The sequence below is a fragment of the Saccopteryx leptura genome, chromosome 7 (genome assembly GCF_036850995.1).
Source record: "Saccopteryx leptura isolate mSacLep1 chromosome 7, mSacLep1_pri_phased_curated, whole genome shotgun sequence".
In the NCBI taxonomy this organism is placed as follows: Eukaryota; Metazoa; Chordata; class Mammalia; order Chiroptera; family Emballonuridae; genus Saccopteryx; species Saccopteryx leptura.
This window is the reverse complement of record NC_089509.1, coordinates 56,977,262-57,001,861: the sequence shown is the minus strand read 5'-3', so window position 1 is coordinate 57,001,861 and position 24,600 is coordinate 56,977,262. Positions and strand designations below refer to the sequence as shown.

At 41.2% G+C, this 24,600-nt stretch overlaps 1 protein-coding gene across 1 annotated transcript in view; it reads right to left on the bottom strand.

Annotated features, from left to right (window-relative positions):
- The window catches only part of GAD1 (glutamate decarboxylase 1), a 42,928-nt gene that overhangs the window by 4,624 nt on the left and 13,704 nt on the right, over positions 1-24,600 (bottom strand). The window contains exons 6-14 of the mRNA XM_066345400.1: positions 18,137-18,227; positions 10,143-10,255; positions 8,625-8,740; positions 8,463-8,542; positions 8,184-8,238; positions 6,229-6,345; positions 4,980-5,044; positions 1,973-2,051; positions 758-907 (exon numbers count right to left, since the gene is read on the bottom strand). Of these exons, the coding sequence (XP_066201497.1) occupies positions 758-907; positions 1,973-2,051; positions 4,980-5,044; positions 6,229-6,345; positions 8,184-8,238; positions 8,463-8,542; positions 8,625-8,740; positions 10,143-10,255; positions 18,137-18,227 (866 nt within the window). The remainder of the gene's footprint in view (positions 1-757; positions 908-1,972; positions 2,052-4,979; positions 5,045-6,228; positions 6,346-8,183; positions 8,239-8,462; positions 8,543-8,624; positions 8,741-10,142; positions 10,256-18,136; positions 18,228-24,600) is intronic.

Genomic DNA, 24,600 nt, shown 5'->3' with positions numbered 1-24,600 from the left:
TCTTGGTATTAGGTAAAGCCAGTCTTAATCATGGAAATTATTAAAATTAAGTTACAGTAGGTAAATAAAAATAATGGACGCAGTATACAGCTGTGAAGTAAAAATTTCCTTTACTTGATGGTATAAAAAGTACTTTTGAAACAAAGAGTCGAATGGTAATACTCTCCCTCACCCATATTTTGGGGAAAATTTCAATAGTTTGCTTTTTTTCTAAACACAGAACTATAATCTGAGAGGTTGATGAATGTAGAACCAGCATCCAGACCAGCAGTAAAACTTCTCAGAATAAAGTATGTATTTTCCAGATTAGTGTGTAAAGTACAAATAATGGGAAAGCCATTATTTTAACAGAATTGAAAACTGTCCTATATATCTTATGATTTGAGGCCTCATAAAGGAATTAAGGGTTACGAACACAATAATACAGTAATTTCATTTTTATCTCTTTTCCTACATCTGCACTAAATAATTTCAGCATCCCTAAGGACTGCTGTGGGAGTCCTTATCTTGACATGAGAGAAATTTATAAGAAGACTTCATGCTAATTCAAACTGAGGAGATTGAATGGAGGAAGGGAGAGTATGACATAAGAAATAAAATGATTTCATTCGCAAACCAAAGAAAATACAGTTAACTCAATTATCTAGATATTGATTGGACATAGTGAGTTATCTGTGATATATCTTTCCCTCTCTTTAGCCAGCCAGCCTGTGAAAATTACATTTCGGTTCCATTTCCTGGATTCCCTTTCTCGTACCTTTGCTTTCCACATCAGCCAGAACTTGAAAATGTCCACGTGGCGGCCACACTGAATTGCCTTGTCCCCAGTGTCATAGGAGACGTCATATTGCTTGTCTGGCTGGAAGAGGTACCCCGCACACATCTGGTTGCATCCTTGAAGAATTCCCTATCATGGAAATCAAGACAGGTGTGCATCTGCATTCCCAGGTCAGAGATGTGGCTAGCTTTGAAACAGGGCTGGCTAGACTCAGGTGCACATGCAACCTTCCTTCCAGTGTCTTAGGAGGTCTTGCACTTGTTCTGATGTTCTTTTCTAAAACAACTCTTAGAAAAAACTTTGTCTCTTTCTCTTTGTTACTGATTAGAAAATTATCTTTTGCCTTAGATGCCAATAAGGGCCCCACTGTCCCTTGAAAGGGCATTTGGAAACATGTGTGGGTGTTCGAGGTTGTTTCAAAGTCTGGGAAGTGCTATGGCATTCATTGGGCAGGGGATAAAATCTTCCTGCAGTGTATGGGGCTGTCTCATGTTGTGAAGAGCTTTCCTCCCTAAAATGTCTTTCAGTCTCTTCCAGGAGCTCCGATAGGGTTCACAGGCACTCTCACTGGAAGCGCAGGGGAGAGCACGTGCAGGGTCTGGCTGCTACAGGGCCCGACAGAGCTTCAGGAATGCCTCAGTGTGAAAAGGTTTTCCTGGAGCAACAATGCCTTCGAGGGCAGGGGATGCTTATAGGAGGGAATACACTACTAACTCATTTACGGAAGCCTTTCAGTCAATAGTCCTTGTTACTCTGAGAGGACATTTGTATTATGTAAAGGTCAACTTTATTTCAGCTCTTGGGACCACAAATTCATGCTCAGAATGGAACAGATGTTCAGTGACCATTTTTCTGTCCTCACTGAGGTGAGAGTTGGCACTCCGAGTGCTCTCACGTTCGTTGGTGAAAGCATGAAGGACGGGAAATGAAGTAATGTCGTGTAGTCACGTCACTGCCAGGGCCCTACGCACCAAACAAGGAAGAAGGGCAGCAGAAAGCAAGCGCCTGGAGGGGGAACGAGGTTGGCCGATGACGACCAGCTAAGGGCAGGAAAGAACAGCAACTGTGGTCCTAACAGGCAGCCCATCTTGTGAGTTTGGCACCAAGCACTGTTAAAAGGCCCCATGCTTTTCTGTTCTTATGCCTTCTAAAGAAGGTGCAGGCCACCAGCTCATCTCTGGCAGGCATACAGACCTTTTCTTTAACGAGAATGGCAGAGCACTGCAACAGCACACCCATCATCTTGTGGGGGTTCCAGGTCACCGAGTTGGCCCTGAGAGAAACATGACACTCTGAGAAGAAGATCAAGGAACCAGCAAGAGGTGACTGTCCTCTTAAGGAAAACACCAGCCATTGCAACCCGAGCCAGGCATGTTTTCGATGCCCAGTCCCCTAAACTGACTAACCGAGTGGTGAACAGTTGCTTTGCTTTGCAGGCAGTCTCAGGGTGCTAAGTTGCAGACTGCCCCTTCTAAACAGCTGCTATTGATAATAGTTCATGTCTGTGAGAACTCATCACGCGTTCTAATATTCTGCAAGCTTTACAGGCAGTATGCCAGTATGGTGTCATGGTTAACATTTCAGGAATTTGGAGCCAAACTGTCCGAATCTGAATCTCAGCTCTGACGTTTGCTAGTTTGGGCAAGTTACATAACTCCTCTGTGCTTCAAGTATTTTTCACAGAATTGAGTAAAAAAGAAAATGAGCTAATAAATACATACTAATAATTGTGTCTGGTATACTTAATTAGCATTACAACCTTATGATGTAGAAACTATTATCTATCTTTGATATGAAAACTAAGGCACAAAGGGGTTAAATACATCACCCAAAGTCACACAGCCAGGAAGTGTTTTAGCCGGGAGTCAAGTCCAGGGAGTGGGATTGCACAGCCAGTGCTGCTGACCCTTCACGAGCCTGCCTCCCTCTAGGCAGCTGACTCAGGCTTGTTCTGCCTTCCAGTTCTTACTTATAAGAGGGGCTGGTGATGCTCACGCCCTTACTTATAAGGTAGTATAAAGAGTGATACTTAAAAGCAAGGATCAATTAGACAATTCTAGACTTTGACTACTTAGCAGCTTTGTTTAAATGCTAAAAATGCACACAACATTGCCAGTTTAGGCTGTAATGATAGCTTCAGAAGCCTGGTCTCCTAGCAAGCACATCACTCTGTCAGCCACAATTAAATGGTTAACCAGCACACTAGCTGGGACATTATGGAAGCTACTAAGTAGAATGTGTACTGATTAAGGCTTGGGTAACTTGCTTCAGTGGTTTCCAGACTCCTTCCCAACAGCCTGGCCCATCGATGGGCTCTGAACTTCAACACCTGTGAAGATGGTTTCCCCAGACAGAGCAATTGGTTCCGAATTATCCTGACTCTGCTCTCCCTAGAGCTAAATCCTTGCTCTTCATCTTTTTTAGGTCCTTTAGAGGGAAAATAATTTTTAACCTCTTCATCTTTTTTAGGTCCTTTAGAGGGAAAATAATTTAGTGCACACGTGATGGCAGGGTATGCACTGTGTTTCAAAGATAAGAGAGAAAGGCCTGAAGTCCTGTCCCCCTAAGAAAACCTTTGTGAAAGAGACCTACGAAAAATTCTTTGAAAAGTTGACTACATGCTTATCTCATTAAAGTGCATGTGGGTCGAGCCATATTTAAAAGGTAGTAGATTTCATCAATTTTCTCATAGCTATCACCACCGGGCCTTTAAAAATTATACTTAGATCTCATAAAATGCCTTAAATTAAGTGGGTTTTTGGATGTCCTAAAGGTCTGGTGTGAATGATTCTTTGCTGCTACAAATAGAAAGTAGTAAGACATGAGATAGATTCAGTTTCCTTCAGAAGACATATGTGCTTTAAAATATTAGGTAAGAAAAAGGCTGGTACAGAATGTTTCAAGTTTTCCTCCACTCAAAGATGGAAAGTGAAAACTGCCGAGGAGTCTAAAGTGCAGCGGGACTGGCTCATCTATAGAGCATACTATCCTCCGAGTCATAGAGTCACACAGCTACGCTGCAAGCAGTCCCGCTCACCTTGACCCTGGCCTTTCAACACTGAACCAGAGGAAGAGGCACAGCAGTGGTAACGAAAACTCGAGCCAGAGCCCCTTCTGCGAGAGAAGCCGGGGTGTGCTTTCTCTGCTGCCTGCTCCCAGCCCACCCTCAGCCTCGTCTGCTCCACTCCTGTCGCTCTGCTCCACCGCACTGGCCTCTTGGATGGTCCTCCAACTTGCCGACAGCCTTGCCTCAGGGCCTTTGCATTTGCCTTTCCCACCACCTAGAACACTCTTCCTTGTATCCTTGCTTCCTGTCTCCCCTTCTCCCACTATCTGCCGAAATGTCACCTTCTCAGAAAGGCCTCTGACTACTGTTTCAAACAGCATGTGTTGTCGCTCACTGTTATTTAATCCTGTTTTATTTTTCTTTACTATGAGGTAGATCAAGTATCTCTTTATTTATGACCAACCAGCCCACTGGAAGGTGAGCTCCGGGAGGTTAATTCCCTTAGTTCATAACCCTTCCATACACTGCCTGCGTTTCCTCCACGTGCCAGGCTCAGTTTTTAGGAAAGTGCCGTGGATTGCCGGACTGAAGGCAGGTAACCAAATATTCACGCCCATGTCTGCCTGGCTCATGATAGGTACTCAGTAAATATTTGCCAAATCAATGGGATCAATTGAGATCAATACATTGACGTCAGTCAAAATCATATTTGGCTCAGCATACACACTGAACTTGAATGGTGAATAAGAAAATAGGTTGGATAAGCTGAGTATCCTACCCTTTTCCCAGTGGAAAGCTTAACGAGAAAGGGAGTGAAATGAATCAGTGCCCCTTCCTGTACCCTTGACAAACTCTCATTAGCTTCCAACTCTCCCTACTGTTTGGTTTCTCTTTTCTCCTACCTGGGCACCTAGCAATCATATCCATTGTTGCCCTTATCATATTGGGTTGTAGCTATTTGTTTACTTGCCTCTCTCTCTAAATTATGAATTCATTGAAGGGAGGACTCATTTGACTGAGAAATCAATCATTTTTGATTGCCCAGTGCCTGGCATACCAAACGTGCTCAATAAATGCCCACTGAGCAAAAGTGAGCTTAGTCCGATTGAAACAAGATGTTGGGGACATAAGCAGACTCAGCGGCACAGCACGTTGGATGGCCCGAATGGAGGAGGCCCGGACTCTGGCCCTTACCTTTCTATACCACTGAGCTTATGGCGGTGCTTCCTGGACATGAGCAGCCCACCACCCCAGGCAGCCTGTGAGGACAGAGAAAGGAGAGGGAGGAAGAGCAGCAACATGGAAGAATCCAAACCAGTCACTCAACACCTCTGCTAAAACATGAGAAAGTAGATGGTCATAAAACATAAGCTTCTCTGACAAAAGGAACCCACACTGATTGTTCAACCAGTGGCAATTATAATCCATCATTTGACACTTCTTCAAAAGTTTCTCCAGGTTAAAGTCAGAATAGTTACAACTGATACAGTAAATGTGGCCTGAGCCTGTGTTGCCAAGACCCAAGGGAAGAAAGTGGAAAGGCAGAGACATTCAATGAACCCCAGGGTGGCTATGGACGTGACACAAAGGACTAGAGCCTGCCATCTGAACTCCGGAGGGCAGAATTCTAAGGGCTTCTGCAAACTCAGAAAGCAGCAGCCTGCCATGCTGGGATGTCCCACCACAGCTCCTGCAACATCAAGACATTTTTGTGGGTACCCTGATGCATAAGTTTATTGAATAGCTTAGGGCACTGCATAACACAAGAACAGCTTTTGTTAGTCATTTGTTCAATAGTTACAGCAGATTACCCAATTGTCCAGTTGTGAGAAGTTATACCCCTAAGAGAATGAAGTGAGAAAAAGGAAAAAATACACTCTGTCACTCATGTGAAAATGTATCTTTTGCATTCCTGGCAAAATTTGGGACTAAATCTCTTAGTTGACAACACCTTCCACATACTGTTTTATTCTTTTCCAAAGGTACCAGATACGCATTAAAAGATTTTTTTTTTAGAAAAGTATCATAGATTGCTGACTGAAGGCAGCTAGCCGAGCACCCAGATTCATGTCCACTTTCTATACACTGTATCTTATTATATTTTTCCCTCTGAAATCAGTAATATTTCTCTATGTAGCTATTTGTCCAGACAAAAGCTACCTAGGAAGGTGATGGAGACCATATTCTAAAATGAATCACAGAAGACAGTAACTGGCCATAGGGGACTGGAGGAGTCCCAGGGGACGTACAGCTTGTAGTATGTCCAGCTGTGAAGGGCCAACTGGGACGTGGAGAAGAGTGGAACTCATGTGGTGTGGGGAGAGAGCCAGCCGGGGCAGTGGGAGAGAGCCAGCGGGAGCAGTGGAAGAGGCTTGAGGCAAACCACAAATCATCGCTGCTTCCGCACCGAATGGGCTGGGCCACCCTGAGTCATAGCACTTACATCAACATGCAGCCAAAGGTTATATTTCTCACATATATCTGCAATCTCCTGTATCGGATCAAAGGCTCCATAAACAGTCGTGCCAGCAGTTGCATTGACATAAAGAGGAATATATCCCTATAAAGTAAGAGAGACAGGCTGATTAGTCTTTTAAACCTGTCTTTTCTACAGGAAGTAAATGAATTGCAGTAGCATTTATTCAGAGATCAGCTGAACTGATGTGATATCAGATGCTATATCTGGGCACATTCTTTGTTGGTACATTCACTCACTCATTCATTTATTTAATAAATAATTTTTGAGTGATGTTTACGTGCCAAGCCCTGTTGTAGATGCGGGGAATACAGCAGTGAGCAAAACAGATGAAGATTTCTGTCTTCCTGGAGCTTATATTCTAGTGGGCAGTGACAGACAACAAACAAAATTAAATAAGCAAAATATACAGTGTTTGATACGGACAAGTTCTATAGTGAACAATAAACGAGAAAAAAGTAATGATACGTTTGAAGTGCCAGGCAGGTAGCTCTGAATATTTCCTGGACATAGTATATTTTAGAAGCTGTGGTATTCTAAGTGTGCTAATAATACTGAAGCATCGTTTGGTTATCTAAAACCACTCTACACAGTGTTTCACTAACACTGGACATGGTAAAACTTTATTTATTTAGTTTAAAATTTTTACTTACTGATTTTAGCAAGAGAGGAAGGGAGAGAGAGAGACAGGAACATCGATCTGTTCCTGTATGTGTCCTGACTGGGGATCAAACCAGCAACCTCTGCACTTCAGAAAGACACTCTAACCAACCGAACTATCTGACGTGGTAAAATTTTAACGTGAAAACAAGAAATAAATGAGAGGGTGGAGTCAGACAGACTGGGAGAAATCTGTGAGTCCTAGGTCTTATTTAAGCTCAGCTCCACCTCTGCTTCTTGCTCAGTCCTAATGACATTTCCATCAGTCTCCCTCATTGAGACCACAGCAAACAACCACAGTAGAGAAGGAGTTACAAGAATGTAACCAACACCATGAGTTGTAAATGGCCTGACAGCCACCTGGCAGCACCTTGTGGATATATCTGTTCTACAAGATTTATTATTTATTTAACAGACTTTCCTGAGGCCGATTCACCAAGTATCATGGTCCATCTGCTAGGGCATGGAAGCACTTTGTTAAAACAGAATCCTTAGCTAAAATAATATTTATTAAAATGAGATTATACCTAACAAGTATCAAGTAAAAACCTCATTAGGGGCCCTGGCCGGTTGGCTCAGTGGTAGAGCATCGGCCTGGCGTACAGAAGTCCTGGGTTCGATTCCCGGCCAGGGCACACAGGAGAAGCGCCCATCTGCTTCTCCATCCCTCCCCCTCTCCTTCCTCTCTGTCTCTCTCTTCCCCTCCCGCAGTGAGGCTCCATTAGAGCAAAGATGGCCCGGGTCCTGGGGATGGCTCCTTGGCCTCTGCCCCAGGCACTAGAGTGGCTCTGGTCGCAACAGAGTGATGCCCCGGAGGGGCAGAGCATCGCCCCCTGGTGGGCAGAGCGTCGCCCCTGGTGGGCGTGCCAGGTGGATCCCGGTTGGGCGCATGTGGGAGTCTGTCTGACTATCTCTCCCCGTTTCCAGCTTCAGAAAAATACAAAAACAAACAAACAAAAAACAACCTCATTAGGCTGTATCTTCATGGTGCTTGGATAGTAGATTTATTTATTTATCATTTGGCACAATTAATATAGGACAAGTGGTTTAAAGACTGAATTTTTCATTATTTAAAAAAATTGATATAGCATAGACACAACTTTAAAGCCAAATCATCTCACAAGTTGGAAATAAACACCTGAGAATAAAATTTTAGAAACACAATAAAATAAGTTTTTATATTATCAAAGACTTTTACTGTCTACAGTAGAAAGAAGTTATTTTCAAAAATTTATATTCACCAGAGTTTAGATGTACCATACCTTTTGCTTGGCTTCAAGAATTTTTGCCTCTAAATCAGCAGGAATTATCTTCCCCCTGTAATTATTATAAAAGGAGAGAAACAAAAATAAAGAATCAATGAGAGAGCACATGAAAAAAAGTTCAGCTGCAGCAAAAAGTAATTTAATCGCATATTTTCAACAGACCATTAGCAGCTTGGCACACTGTACTGAGTCAGTCCTTAAGCACAATAAAACAAATTTTACAGATGAACACATTTAATACATCAAGAACCTAATATTCACTTCTCCCCTGCCTACCTTTCATTGCACTTTATCAAGATCACATTGTCGGTTCCAAAGCCAAGTGCAGCCCCAGCCTTTTTTATGGAATAGTGACTCTGCAACAAACAGAGGCTTGTGGTTAGATGTTAGATAGTCCCCTTGGCACAAACACCACAGTCTATAAGCAAGAGCACTCACATGTTCTGAGGTGAAGAGGACCAGTTTGGGCACGGCCGCCATGCCCTTTGTCTTAACTTCCGGGAAGTACTTGTAGCGAGCAGCCATGATGCCGTACATGTTGGATATGGCTCCCCCTATCAGCAAGCAGACACATTGGGAGGTGTTGGAGCTCCTTCATTATTGTTTCTAACAGCAAAGGCTAAGCTGATGTCTCAAGAGGCAAGGGAGGCCGGGAAAGGGCAGGACAAATATCCTGACAGCTTTGGATGGCTTCCTTATTGCCAGGGCTTCCCTTGGACCCTTTGTCCTGGGAATACCACAGTCACACTCATGATCAAAGCCATCTAGGCAACTTGGCTGGAGGTGCCAGTGCCCACCTTACCTGAAGCCTAGACAGAAACATAAGACATGGCAGTGGCTGTAAAGAGATAGGTGAGTTACAACTTCCCCGGTTTCACTTTCTGTTCAATCTATTTACTGAACAAAGATGAATTTGTTCCCTGATTCAGAAAGACAGATAAAGAGAGAATAATGGAGGCTACTGAAGGAAACAGTGATATGGCTTGGATACTCTCCTCAATTTGCCCAATCGAGTCGTTTAGGAGAGCTCTAAGTTGATTAAAATAAAACCAAACATGTGTTTACTTAAATAAAGATGCAAGGAGAACTGAAGTAACTAGCTATATCTAGCCAACATAAACTAATCACTTTGCATCAATTATCTGACAATTAAACAGGCAAATTGGTGGTTGACTTGAATTGCCTACACAATTGCAATTCTTATTTCTTCTTTTCCCCTTGTGCACAATGATACTGTCACTGACACCATCCCAAACTCCTTCCTACCTCTAAGAATATCTGTTCTTGTTTATTATTATCATTTTAATTGATCTTAGAAAGAGAAAGGGAAGAAGTGGGGGAGAGGGGGAGAAGGGGAGAAGGGAAGAAAGGAAGAGGGGGAAAAGGGGAAAGGGGGAGAGGGGGAGAGGGGGAGAGAGACATCAGTTTGTTGCTGCACACATTTACGCATTCACTGGTTGATTCCAGCATATGCCCTGACTAAGGATTGAACCTGCAATCCTGGTGTATCACAACGATTCTCCAACCAACAGAGCTACCCAGCCAGGGCCATCTGTCTTTGTTTTAAAGATTCTCATTATATCTACATCAAACTGGAGATACAAAGTAGATATACTAGTTCGGCAAAAATCGATTAGTCAATAGATAATCTTGATTTATTGATCCTCAGCTTAATCAAACTGCTGTGGACAAACTGGAGTTGTTTAGTATAATTTAGACACAGCTTTTGTGAGTTTGGACAGGTTTAAGCACAGCCTTTGTTATTCATACACATAAAATAGAGCATTCTTGCTAGCCTTTACCCTAACAAAGGACGCAGAGTATAAAAAAATATATATTTGTTTAATGGTCATTATTCTTCCACAGACTCACTCTGTATTTAATATTATCAAATGGGTCCTAAGGATTCATACTACAAACCTGGAGGAGAGTCAGGGAAAGAAATCAGAAACTTACCAGGAGAAAATATCCCATCACCATCTTTATTTGACCATCCAACTATCTCTCTCATCTTCTTAAGCGTTATTTGCTCCATAAGGACAAACACTGGAGCAATTTCATAAGTAAACCTGGAAAGGTGGTAAAAAAATAAATGAAAATAAAGAAGCCAACCAGTTATTTGGGGAACACAAATGATCGGTTTAGTATTTGTACTTGGGATCTAAATAAAAGAGGTTCAAAACCACTGAAACAATTCATTTCCTGGAAATGCATTCAGTCGCCAATCATAAAATGTCAGAAACCAGTGTGGGTTACCAAAGGAGGTGGTAGAAGTGCTGGCTCTGTGCTCGTTCACCAACAAAACAGATTCTCATCTAAATGGAATATTTTAGCTGTGGTCTACCCAGAGAAATAGAAGGAAAGAAATAACTTTTCTGGGTCCCTTTCACAGCTAAGATTGCAGGATGATGTAAATGTTAATTGAAAAGAAAGTATTCTAAGTTCTGTATAAAATTGGTTTGCAACATTAAAATAAAAACCTGACTGCCAATTTCATACCTGTAGAGTCTATAAAAGCAAGAGCCAAACTCTGTATTTTAAAAAACAATGTAAACATCTGGATGCTAACTGTGAAGATAATTGGAAATATTGACCCAAGTTTTAAATATCTCAATATAATTATCTACATGGTTTTTCTACTGATAATCCCTAAGGACAGCTATGTTTCTATAGTTCTCTGAAGTTAATATTTGTCAAGAATAGTTATAAGTGATGATTTTCTAATTAACCAGTTATAAATAACAAGAAGATGTTTAACTGGTATAAAGAGCTAACTGTGGGCATTAAATATCCTGGTAGGTTAGCTCTGTCTTCTAACAAACTGACTTAAAAGTAGCAAGCCACGCTCTCTTCAAAGCAATTCAAAACAGAGCCATCTGGTAGACCAGTCGTTGAAACAAGATTGTGGTGCCAACCATAGTGGTTAAGAGAAATCAAAGAAGGTGCATCCACAGAAAACTGAACCAGAAAACAAAAAGATATTTACTGACTCTGAGGCTTATTGTCTTCCTTCTTTTTGCTTGACCCCCTCAAGCACTGGAGTCTGTGGGCTCGGCTCAGGCCACGTTCACTGAAGAGAGATGCCTAGATTGACTCAGCCAAGTGACATGGGGAGACTTTATCACTGCATAGGGTATTTGAGCTGAATACTGATGCTGAAGACTAATGGGAATTCTTGCTGTCTTAATGATTTAGAAAAGCTATTTGCAAGGATGAGATAACAATTGTTGTATATAAGACACAGGTGAAGCTACTAAGTTTTAATCATGGAGAAAAAAAAGCAATCAAATTAATTACACGGCTGTAAAAGAGGGCAAAGAGATCCTGAAGGATCCTCAGGATATATCTGTTGGTAGAAGAATTTTGTTTCCAAAAAAAAAAGAAAGAGAGAAAGAGAGAAAGAGAGAAAGAGAGAAAGAGAGAAAGAGAGAGAGAAAGAAAGAAAGAAAGAAAGAAAGAAAGAAAGAAAGAAAGAAAGAAAGAAAGAAAGAAAGAAAGAAAGAAAGAAAATGTCCATTTTCTTTAGTAGGACCCTTGAACTTTAGGAAGAAGACCCTCAGAAATCATGTGTTCAGTTACCATCACCTCTGGAGGTCACAATCATGCTTTGGTTCTGCTCTGAGCCCCATCACCGTAGCAACCAACACTCCCTCATGTCTGATGGCCTGATAAAGGAAGAAGAAGAGAAGGATTCCTGGTTTAGCCTGTGCCGCTTAGTGCACCAAGAGTCAAACTCACGGTGTGCTTCTAACCATTTTGACAAACGTGTTAATAGTGCCATTGAGTTTTGAAAATGTTGGAATGGCAAAAATATTTACATGGTGAGTAGGTTGTGGTGGCAGTGTGTGTGCTGGAATCTTACAATAGGCAAGGAACATGGAATCATACACAATCGTTTCAGAACCGTACCAAGGATTGGATGGAAGCTGAGTTGGAGTCAAATCAGTGTTAGATGTCCAGGCAAGAACCACATGGTGAAGGGAGAAAGGATGGGACTGAAGGCCAAGGGGTTGGTCTACTTCATGATTTGAGTAAATTTAGGCCCCAGGTTTAGTTTGTGAATTAGTCTTCCTATTTAAGGACCAGGAAGAGGCATGGCCATTACTCAGGACTCGGAGAAAGAGTCTAGAGATTTTAATCATGAGACTCTGATCTTATCTTTTTCAGGTTCCTTGTTTGTGCCAGGTACCCAATTCATAAACTATTCTTTCAGTTCCATTCCATAAATGCTTAGTGAATGACTGTTATCTGACAGGTGGCATCTTAACGTACTGAGGAGACAACGATGTTATCATTCCCAACCTTGAAGAAGACAGCTTATGAGGATGAATCCAGCATCTGGTTCTTGGCCTTAGCTACACCCTGTTTGACAATTCCTGCCTGGGTCTTGCACAGCTAAGACCAAGCTTATCTTGATGCACGTCCTTAGTCCTGACATCCTCTCTTGGGAGCAGATAGGTCGATCATGGCTGTTGATCATCAGCCAGTCCTAACAAATGGGTTGATATGGTGCTCCCTGTTTCTGAAATTTCTGTGCTGTGTTTACAGCTAGTAGTCTGCTTATAGCCAAAACCTTATAGAAGGCATTGAAGTTCACCCTACAGTAGTGATTCTTAACTTAATTTGGGTTAGACTCCTTTAGGACTCTTAGGAAAGCTATAGTCCCTTTTCCCAGAAAGAAAATGAAGACGTGTACATTATTTGGTATACAATTGTAGGAGACACCCTTCTTGTAACTTGGACTCCAGGTTAGGTACTCCTTCCCTAAACAAGAGATGAAAGCAGATAAAGTCAAGGGATCAAAGGTCAAATATGGATTTAGAAGAAGCTTGTTAAATGCTAGAGTCAGAGTACAAGATTTTATTTCAGAATCAGAGAACAAGAAACAAAAAGCTCTAGTTGAAGCATAAGAACAGGGGATTGGAAGCAAGGATGTTGAACAGTCATAGAGTGACACTGGCAGAGACTTCTGGGCCTTTCTGTATTCTGAGTGGGGTAGTGAGTCAGCCCTTTTTTTACAGCTCAACTCACCTTTCCAGAGGGATTCACTCAGAACCAAGGCAAATTGAATAAGAAACTTTACTTCTCTTGTGGTAGAGTCTGCTGGTTGCTAACCAGTATCAGTCTTCTCTTGCTACATTTAATTTTATTTGGGGTGGCAATTCACCCAGATCAAAGCCTACACTTCCTAGTCTCCCTCAGTGTGGCTGTGGGACTAAACCCTGGTTAAAGAGATGCTGCAGGAAAGGTGTGGAACTTCTGAAGTTTCTTAGAAGAAAAGAGAGTGCTCCCCTTTTGTTCTTCCTTCCTCCCTCCCTCCCCCTGTCCTGAGTTCCGAAACACAAATGTGACGCTAGCTCCAGCAGCCAGCCTGCACCATTAGGTGACCGACTGAGGGTGAGAGCCAGGTGCTACAGTAGAGATGAAAAGAGGCACAAGGAATCTGGATCCCTGCTGACTGCCAAACTGGGAACTTCCTTAGTGAGAGAAAGAAATCAATTTTTATGTTGACCATCTTCACTCCTTTTAGACTTCCCTTCCTTACAGATGTGGCAGGTGGCCTATCCTCACCTTGAAAGCTAACACATATGAGGGGAGCTTAGTGAGCCCTTCTAGTGTCCAGAGATGATGAGAAGCAGAAACAAAAGATCCAGGAAGCTAAAGGAAGGGGGGACACAAATGACAACAGTGACCTGTGGGGTGGCTGCCTTTCCCTGGTGTGTGTGTGTGTGTGTGTGCTGTACCTGGTATACTCTGGGCACTTAAGACTGGTGCCTTTTTTAGTCTTCAGAACCACTCTGCAGAATGGATATTATCACGCCCCCATTTTCCTGAAGAAGAGACTGAGGTTCAGAGAAACTCAGTGACTTGTTCTAAGATCTCACAGTTAGTCTATTTCCAAGTCCTCGACATCACAGCTGCTTTTCTATGACAAACGACAGCTACTTGCTGCAGGCTGCTCTCTAACAGCCTGCCCAGTAGTATAACATGACTGATAACTCCCATAGAAAATTTCCCCTGTGCAATTTCTATGAAAATAAAGCTCTAGATAGTTGAAATCATAACCTCATAACAAAGGGCTGTGATAGATCTTGCCGTAAAGATTATGTATTGTGCGCAGTTATTTGCGAGCAAGCTGTTGTTTGCACTTGGGCACCGCTCACCCTGCACAGTTGTGCTTGGGGACCCTGTTTTGGTAAAAAAAAGAGCTCTACATGCCACAGACAACCGCACATTTGTGAAGTTTTCTTTGACTCTTCATTGGATCCTTGCTTGGAAGAATATATCTCAAAGATATATGCATGGCAGGTATAAATGCATGAACATAAATGTTCTTTTATTCTAATAGTCAGATATCTAACTCTTTGCCACCTGACTTAGGATATTGGGCATTTCTTTTAAAAAGACTATGCTGAGGAATACAGTCATTATTTCCTATTACCAGTGCCACCCAAACTTAATGATAGTACAGGTCAAAAAAAGAAAAAGAACATGTCACTAAATGCCACTCTGCCAAAGAAAGAGTCTTTGCCATTTGTTCTCAGACTTATTTTGAACACTGTTCCCAGTTGGAGAAGAAACTTGTCACAAGAAAGCACATTTCTGCATAAGCTCCTGACAGTGCTGCCACATTTCATGATTTTCTAGGGGAACTGGCTTAGAACAATTTCTAGATGATAGTTATTACTTCTTCAGATGACACCTTGTCTCCACAACTGACAGAAACTATTTCACTATTTTAAATAACCTTCTCTATCGATCTGTTGGAATCGGATCACATTTTATAAATATCTATTGTTCACTACAGCTGCAATTACTATGTGCCATTTAGCTGGACTGGCCTTGACCTCAGACGGCTGGCACGTTTTTTAATGTTTCATGGCTGAGCTGAAGTAAGGTGTGAATAAGGGACTTTGATTTTTATGAACATATACAAAAAAGGGAGAGTTTGTGAGAACTCTCTGGTTGAAGAAGAGCCTTTTAGGGGACTCTCTGGTTATAAATGGTTCAAAGGGGTGAGTTCCTTTTATTTACCTTGAGATTCGGCTGTCTATATTAGGAAATTGCAGCCAAGAAGCTTACAGAACACACACTTAAAGGCTCTGGTTGAATGGAGTGCCTCTATTAATATGGGCATTTTGGCCTTACTAGATATGTGTCTTTTACTTTATTTTTCTCATTTATTTTCCAAATACTTAATTTATTTATTTATTATTATTATTATTATTTTTTGCATTTTTCTGAAGCTGGAAACGGGGAGAGACAGTCAGACAGACTCCCGCATGCGCCCGACCGGGATCCACCCGGCACGCCCACCAGGGGCGATGCTCTGCCCACCAGGGGGCGATGCTCTGCCCCTCCGGGGCGTCGCTCTATTGCCACCAGAGCCACTCTAGCGCCTGGGGCAGAGGCCAAGGAGCCATCCCCAGGGCTCGGGCCATCTTTGCTCCATTGGAGCCTTGCTGCGGGAGGGGAAGAAAGAGACAGAGAGGAAGGAGAGGAAGGAGAGGGGGAGGGGTGGAGAAGCAAATGGGCGCCTCTCCTGTGTGCCCTGGCTGGGAATCGAACCCAGGACCTCTGCACACCAGGCCGACGCTCTACCACTGAGCCAACTGGCCAGGGCCCAAATACTTAAGTTTTTTTAAAAAGCTCTATTTTTCTTTTTTTTTTTTTTTAGGTGAGAGGAGGGGGGGTAGTGAGGCAGACTTTCACATGCGCCCTGACTGAGATCCACCTGGCAACCCTGTTTGGGGCCATGCTCGAACCAATCGAGTCACTGGCTGCAGGAGGAGAAGGGAGAGAGAAGGGGAGAAGGAGAGGGAGGAAAGCAGATGGTCGCTTCTCCTGTGTGCCTAGACCGGAAACAGAACCTGGGACTTCCATATGCTGGGCCGGTGCTCTATCCACTGAGCCACGAGCCAGGGCCAAGCTGCATTTTCTAATTAAAATTGTTCCTTAGTGTGAGATGCTCCAATTAAACGTTAGTGTCTTTTCAAGTTAAAATTAGTATATTAATATGTCTGTGCTTACTGATATATTTTTATCTCATAAATCATACTGCAGTAAAAGTTGCAGAGGCAAGTTTTTTGTTTGAGAAGACAATACAAGCAGTTGTATCTTTGACCAAAACTCCTCTTTGCCCTTCATGGCCTCAGAGATCCAACGTGGAAACTCCATGAAGTTAACCATGACTTGCAAGCAGGGAGCATGAAAACAACTTTTGATTTCAGTCAATTTAACTTTTTACACCTCTTAGCATGAAAGGCTTCACCTGTCACATTTGCTTTTAAAATTCTGTCATTGTTGTTTTAAATTAGCAAACAAAACAATGATCATTAATTAATAGACACTTTTCTAAATGCGGTTAAGTATTTTGAGTCATAGTATTAAAGAGCTTTGGAACACACATGACTCAATAAAGTAATTTTAAAGTACCCTTTCAGGTTTTGAGGCTGGGAGTAGTTTGTTTAAGAAAAATAAAATATCTTGAACTTTAATAACTTAGAATCTATCTTTTTTTTTTTTTTTTTCATTTTTCTGAAGCTGGAAACAGGGAGAGACAGTCAGACAGACTCCCGCATGCGCCCGACCGGGATCCACCCGGCACGCCCACCATGGGGCGACGCTCTGCCCACCAGGGGGCGATGCTCTGCCCATCCTGGGCGTCGCCATGTTGTGACCAGAGCCACTCTAGCGCCTGAGGCAGAGGCCACAGAGCCATGCCCAGTGCCCGGGCCATCTTTGCTCCAATGGAGCCTTGGCTGCGGGAGGGGAAGAGAGAGACAGAGAGGAAAGCGCGGCGGAGGGGTGGAGAAGCAAATGGGCGCTTCTCCTGTGTGCCCTGGCCGGGAATCGAACCCGGGTCCTCTGCACGCTAGGCCGACGCTCTACCGCTGAGCCAACCGGCCAGGGCAATAACTTAGAATCTATCTTGATGTCAAATAGAATTTCTCATTTTAAATAATACCACCCTTTCACCTAAATTTATTTTTCAAATCTATTTTACCATGAACTTAAAAAGTGGATGATTATTTTCTAAATAGTCACTACCCACATAATTCTTATGTAGTTATTTTAAAAGTATTGTAAGAAGCTTATTTCATTATTTCTCCTGGATACTTCAACAGAATGTGGTGCCTTTGGGTATACAGACAGTGCTAAAACATGATCATAGTGTTGAGAGGAAAGACAGTACTCAGCAGACTGTGATGACACTTCACCAACTAATCACCTGCCTTTGTCTCCAAAAAGGTAATGTGTGTGTAGAGGAAACTGTGGGGTGACTGCCAGAAGACGACCCAGGTTGCACACACACCCTCCTCCAAGAACTTTAGCGACAGTTTCATATAAATTTACAAGAACTTAGAAGCAAACAAAGGCTTTGCCTACCCAAGCAAGTATGGGAAAACAGTCAAATTCAGAAAAAAACCCCACCCAATGTTGAAAGAAATATATGCTGTATTACTAACAGCTGAATTTTGTTTTACAATTTGTAGTTAAGCAACTGGTTGACCAAATTAGTTTGTGACATTATGGCAGCTTTAACTATGAAGGAAATACAACCAAAATACAAGGACCAACGTGCTTGGATGGGAAAATGGACCAAGCTTATACTAAAAACATGACCTCCATAGACACATCATTAAGCGATAAGAAGTTGGTTAACATGAAATTCACACTAAATTTTGAAAGCTGGAGTTATGATTTCTTATAACTAGGCTTTTTAGTAAATTGCATCATTGAATTCAAAACCAGTTCATTGATTATCCACTATTAAATCGGTATAAACTTAATAAGTTTATATGGTGATAAACCTAAAAGATTCAAAGAGAAAAGATGACTAGAATAAATGTAATAAAATTATTATAGAGCCATCGGAATTGGACTTTTAAAGTAACAAGCCATAATCATAATCCTGGTTTTATATGAAAAAAATATGTGGGACTTACATATTGGTATTGGCAGTTGATGTCAGCCATTCACCAGCTAATCCGATGATATCCAGTCCAGTGGAAAGCTGGTTGAAAAATCGAGGATGACCTAAAGAGTTAAGTAACAGGCAAGAATCAAGGCAAATCTAGATTTTTCAAGCTATCTTCAAAGTAAAATCCTGCTCTACTAGGTCACACTGATGGGTACTCCATCCCAATGGCCTAATAGGGCTGCCCAAAGATATGGAGAAGGAAGATCGGGTTGACTCACCCTACACTGACTTTTAGCATGAATGATAACCCCCAAATTTATATGTTTCTAAAGAATAGTGCTTTAAACTTTTTAAAAAGCCAATGTCATGACATTAATAATTTTTCCGATCTTAATTTCCAGATGAAATTCTTATTATATTTATTTTTTATTACAAATCAGAATGTAGCTATCCTGGTTTTCCTCATAAAAGTTTTAACGTTTAATTTAATATTGAAAGATTTAATTCTAAAATCAAAGTTTACTAATGGAAAGCCCACAGGCCTCAGAGGGAGTTCATGGCTCTGTGACTCAAACCAAGCCCAGGGAAAGTGCCAGCTATGATGTTGATGCTGAGGGCAGGCCATTACTCTCTGGGTCTCTGTGTCAAAGATGACATCAAGCATTAGTGTGTTTGCGTATATACAGTCAAATGACCATTAAACTAAATTTATTGCTGAGATGACCTGGCATCTTCTCTGTAAAACAGGGCCAGGCATAGTCTCATTCACTCACGGAGTTGTTGGTAAAAATAATTATTATTATATAACTTTAAAGCCCCCTGCAACCCAGAATGTGCGTTCACAAGCTTTGTTCTCAGAAAATTCAGGATTATTGCCAAGTTTTGGCCAACTTGGCATTCACGGAAAAACTCAACCCCCATCAGCAGGCTTGGCTTGGCTGTCCAAAGGAGTCAATGCGATAGATTATCTAGGGGTACGTGACAGAGAACCGGTGTTAGAAAGATATGCTGACTGCTGTGTTTCCAGTGGAAATTGCTTTTGCCTCTGAAATAACTGTCAGAAAGCTAGTGTTTGAATGTTCCTCATCTAAGTCCTCTCTCTGAGATTGTCTGTTCTTTCCCATGTGTGATGGGGATTCATTTAGAACATCCAGATATTACTTTTTGTGTCAGAATAGTCCAATCCCTGGATCTCAACAGTCCTCAAAGATAATACTGATCACAGAAAAATAGAAGAAGCATAAACATCAAGGTTAGTGTAAGTAGGGGCCAGACTCCAGACATCCATGTAGACGACTCTCACTGGCTTAAACTAGCTCATTTCATTTGACTTTGCTCAGTGTCAGCAGAATCTGAGAGACCTTCTGCAACATAATTTTGTTGAAATTCATTTAAAAATACATGCGATACCCATTTGAAAACTTTCAATAGTAAACCTTTCACTTTAAATACAGGACTGAATCATAAATAAATGCAACCACACTATTTGACTATGTGTCAAAACCCCATGGCCTGGCAGAGACAAAAGATGGTTAAAGACAGACAGACAGCCTAACAGAAATACCCTCAAATAAAAGTGAAACAGTATCTCATTCTCTATTAAAATGTAAAGGACACAAAGTCCCCTAAAACCTATGTTTCTTTTATAGCTAAAGCCTTATGCCCCCAAAATCTTATACCAGCATTTATATCAAGTCACAAAATGACCTAGTTTAAATTTCAACTTCAAATTTCTATAAAATGAAAACAGATGACAGATGTGGGACCGAGCAGCACATGGCCTAGACCAGTGTTTTTCAAAGGCTGGTCCGTGGACCAGTCCACCAGCAATTTTTGTGCCAGTCGGTGAAAGAGTTAACCACCCTGCTATAGTATGAAGATTAGTTAGTCAAATTCGCTTATGCTCACAGTCATTTCTGCCTTAGTGGTTCCCAAAATAATTATCCTATTTTCACCAGTCCCCAAGTGTTGAAAACCACTGGCCTAGAGTCAGGGAGGGGGAGAAAGAAAGAATAATTTTTTAAAGTAAAGTTGTTGTTTTTTAACAAATAAACTTCAAGAAAGAAAAAGAGAGATAAGAGGGAATATCTACTTTGACTATGAAACATATCAAGCAACTGCAATGTGAGTGACTTATTTGGGTCCTGATTAAAATGAATAATAATAAAATAAAACATTTCTGACATTCATAAGACATTGAAAATGTGAATACTGACTGAATATCTGATATTAAGGAACTGTAAATGTCCTGGGGTTTTAGATGTAATAATGATATTGTGATAATTTTTTAAAAGAGCCCTTGATGGTGAAAAGAATTTATTGATGAAATAATATTCTGCCAGAAATGTACTTTCATATAATATAGAAGAGGGGGCCATGGAGGGGGACAGGTAAAACAAATTTGGCAGGAATTGATAATATTTGAAGCTGGTTGTTGGGTATATAGGGTTCATTATATTATTCTACTTTTGTATAAGTTAAAAATTTTCTATAATAGAAAGTTAAAAACAAAAATTAAGGAAGCCAATATATTTACTGTGACTGAGGGACGATTAGCATCTGTCTCAGTTCACAGACAATCTACATGCCCTGGTCCTTGTTTCAGGAGTTTTTTGTTAATTTGTAGAGAACTCTTCAAATATCATCATCATCCTTTTACAGAGTATATCCAGATAAGCATGTTTTCACTATTAAAATACAATTCATTGTTTTGGCTGAACATTAATATATTTTTTAGAAAATTTCTTCCACTGTGTATAGCTACCTGTGAGGTTTATCTTATTGCTTTGGTATCTACATCTAAATTAGAGACCAGCATCCAGGAACTCTTTTCACATGGCAGCCACAGTACACTTTGCAGAGTCAACACCCTGAAAAGCAGAAGGTTGTACACTGTCTGGAAGATAATAAATTCCATAAATTCAAATATCTGCTCCCAGAAGCTGCTCTGAAGAATAGAAATGTATGGCTACAGGGTGAATATCTAAGTGAATTAATACACTACTACTAATAAGAGTACATGCTTCATAGCCCAGAAATAAACCCACACCTATATGGTCAATTAATATATGACAAAGAGGCAACAACATACAATTGGGTGAAGGCAGTCTATTCAATATATGGTGTTGGGAGAATTGGATAGATACATACCAAAAAAAAAAAAAAATTAAACTAGGCTACCTTCTTAAACCATACACAAGGGTAAACTCCCAAATGAATTGAAGACTTAAATATAAAACTTAAATCCATAAATCTGGAGGAAAACATAGGCCAGAAAAATCTCTAACATTTCTCTTAGCAATATTTTTTCTGGTATATCTCCTCAGGAAACAAAAGAAAAAAAAATAAGCAAATGGCACCATATCAAACTAAAAATTTTTTTCACAGAAAAGGAAACCATCAGCCAAATGAAAAAACAACCTACTAAATAGAAGATGATATTCACCAATGTCATATTCAATAAGTGGTTAATATCCAAAATTTATAAAGAACTCATACAACTCAATACTGAAAAAACAATCCAATTAAAAAGCGGGCAGAGAACCTGAATAGACAATTCTCCAAGAGGACATACAGATGGCCAATAGACATATGAAAAGATGCTCAATGTCTCTAATCTTCAGGGAAATGCATATTAAAACCACAGTGAGATATCATATCACACCTGTCAGAATGGGTATCATCAGTAAATCCACAAACAACAAGGGTTGGGGAAGATGTGGAGAAAAGCAAGTGCTTGCGCACTGTTGGTGGGATGTACATTGGTGCAGTCACTATGGAGAACAGTAGGGAGGATCCAGAAAAATTAAAAATAAAACTTCCCTATGACCCAGCAATTCCATGTCTACGTATATAGCCTTAAAAACTCAAAATGTTAATTCAAAAGACCAAATGCACTCCTATGTTCATTGTGGTGTTATTTACACTAGCCAGGGGATGGAAACAACCCAAGCACTCATCAACAGACTAGTGGATAAAAAAGTTATATATAAATATAATGGAATATTACTTGGCCATAAAAAAAGAATGAAAGCTTACTATTTGCTACAGCATAGATGGATCTAGAGTTAATTCTGATAAGTGAAATAAGTCAGAGAAAGACAAATACCATATGATTTCACTTATATTTGGAATCTAAAGAACAAAATAAATGAACAAACAAAATAGAAACAAACTCATAGATACAGAGAACAGACTGATGGCTGCCGCCGGATGGTAAGGGGGTTTGGGGAGCTGGGTGAAAGAAGGTGAAGGGATTAAGAAGTACAAAATGGTTATTACGCAGTAGTCATGGGTATGTAAAGTACAGCATAGGGAATATAGTCAATAATATTCTTTTTTTTTTTTTTTTTTTTTTTGTATTTTTCTGAAGCTGGAAACGGGGAGAGACAGTCGGACAGACTCCCGCATGTGCCCGACCGGGATCCACCCGGCACGCCCACCAGGGGCGATGCTCTGCCCACCAGGGGGCGATGCTCTGCCCCTCCAGGGCGTTGCTCTTCTGCAACCAGAGCCACTCTAGCGCCTGGGGCAGAGGCCAAGGAGCCATCCCCAGCGCCTGGGCCATCTTTGCTCCAATGGAGCCTTGGCTGCGGGAGGGGAAGAGAGAGACAGAGAGGAAGGAGGGGGGGTGGAGAAGCAAATGGGCGCTTCTCCTATGTGCCCTGGCCGGGAATCGAACCCGGGTCCCCCGCACGCCAGGCCGACGCTCTACCGCTGAGCCAACCGGCCAGGGCCAATAATATTCTAATAACTGTGTATGGTGCCTGGTGGGTACTGGATATATAGGGGACCATGTTGTAAAGTATATGATTGTCTAACCACTACGCTGTACACTTGAAACTAATATAAAATAATACTGAATGTAAACTGTAATTGAAAAGGAGTCCATGCTTCTCTGACCACCTGATGTTTCAGTTTTATAGGCAATAGGAGTTTCTATTATGACAAATCCATGTAGTTTTCTTTGAGGGATAGCACTATTCTGAGCTTCAGTTATTTTATTTTTTAAGATTTGACTGGGAAAACCTAGGGTTTTGAACCAGCAACCTCAGCATTTCTGACCTTTAGTTATAAAAGCATGTGGTCTCATCTCTCTGAGAAAGTGTATGTAGAGCAAGCTGACAAAATAAAAAAATGTTGGCTCAAAGCAAGTTAAGCTAAAACACACATGGAGGATTCTGATTCTTTTTTTTTTTTTTTTTGATTCTGATTCTTTTTATCCAGCCAAATAACACTACTTGATCTCCATCAGAAATGGGTTCAGATACCAAGGTGAGCTGGAACTAAATTGATAAGCATGCTTTTCTTTAAAAATCAAACACAGGCTTTGTGATATAATTAAGTCTTGTCCATATTACAGTTATTCAAGGAATCTACACTTATTCCAGTGGTATTGGCAGACCTCAAAAGCTATTTGGGATTCTTTATTTTAAAATGCCTCTTTGGCCAGCCTCATTGTTTCATTATAATACTTTTTTTTGACATCTAATAGCCTGACTCAGCTCTACCACCGCTAACCTTCCCAGTCACGCATTTGAATGACAAGGAAGAGTTAGAGGGATAATAAAAGAGAAGGAGAGAAAAAGAAGAAAAAAGGACAAGGGGCTACCACTTGTGGCCTCAGGGGCTGCCCTGTGGTGGCAACTATGCCATGGACTGCTAATTCCTGAGGATCCATCTGCCCAAGAGTGCAGAGAGCCAGGCGCCATGGAGAAGACAGTAGGGAGGAGAAAGCACTGCTTAACTCCTAGGCTTCCACAGAGCCAGAGATCCAGAAAGTCCTTGAATTTGAGGCAACTGAAAGGTAAACACTTTGGCCAGGATTGCTGATTAGAGAGGGTTCTTGTAAAATGAAAAGGAGGCAAGAAGGCATCTTCCAGGGCTTCCTATTGGAGATAGGTGTTTGTGATTCAGGGTATCTAAACTCCAGAGGTAGGAAAAGAGCACTGAGTGCGTGTGTGTGTGTGTGTGTGTGTGTGTGTGTGTGTGTGTGTGTGTGTGACTGACTTTTTTGCCTAGCCAATGGAAGGTGCTGTGAATTTGTGGGTTGAACTGTGTCCCTCAAGAAGATATCTTCGAAGTTTTAACTCCTGTTGAGTCACTATTTGGAAATAGGTTCTTGAAAATGCAATCAAGGTAAGATGTTGTCATAAAGGATTAGGATGGGCCCTAGCCAATGATTGGTGTCCTTATAAGAAGAGAGAAATTTGGACACATACACAGGGAGAATGCCACGTGAAGGTGAAGGCAAAGATTGGAGTGATGCATCTACATGAAAGGAAATATCAAGGAATACCCACAACAACTGAAATTGTTAGAGACAAGGATGGATTCTCCCCAAGAGTCTTCAGAGAGACAATGACCCTGAAGACACCTTGATTTCAAACTTCTAGCCTCCAGAACTGGCAGAGAAGAAATTTCTATTGTTTTCAGTCACACAGTTTGTGGTAATTTGTTATGATAGCCTTAGAAAACTAATATAGAAAG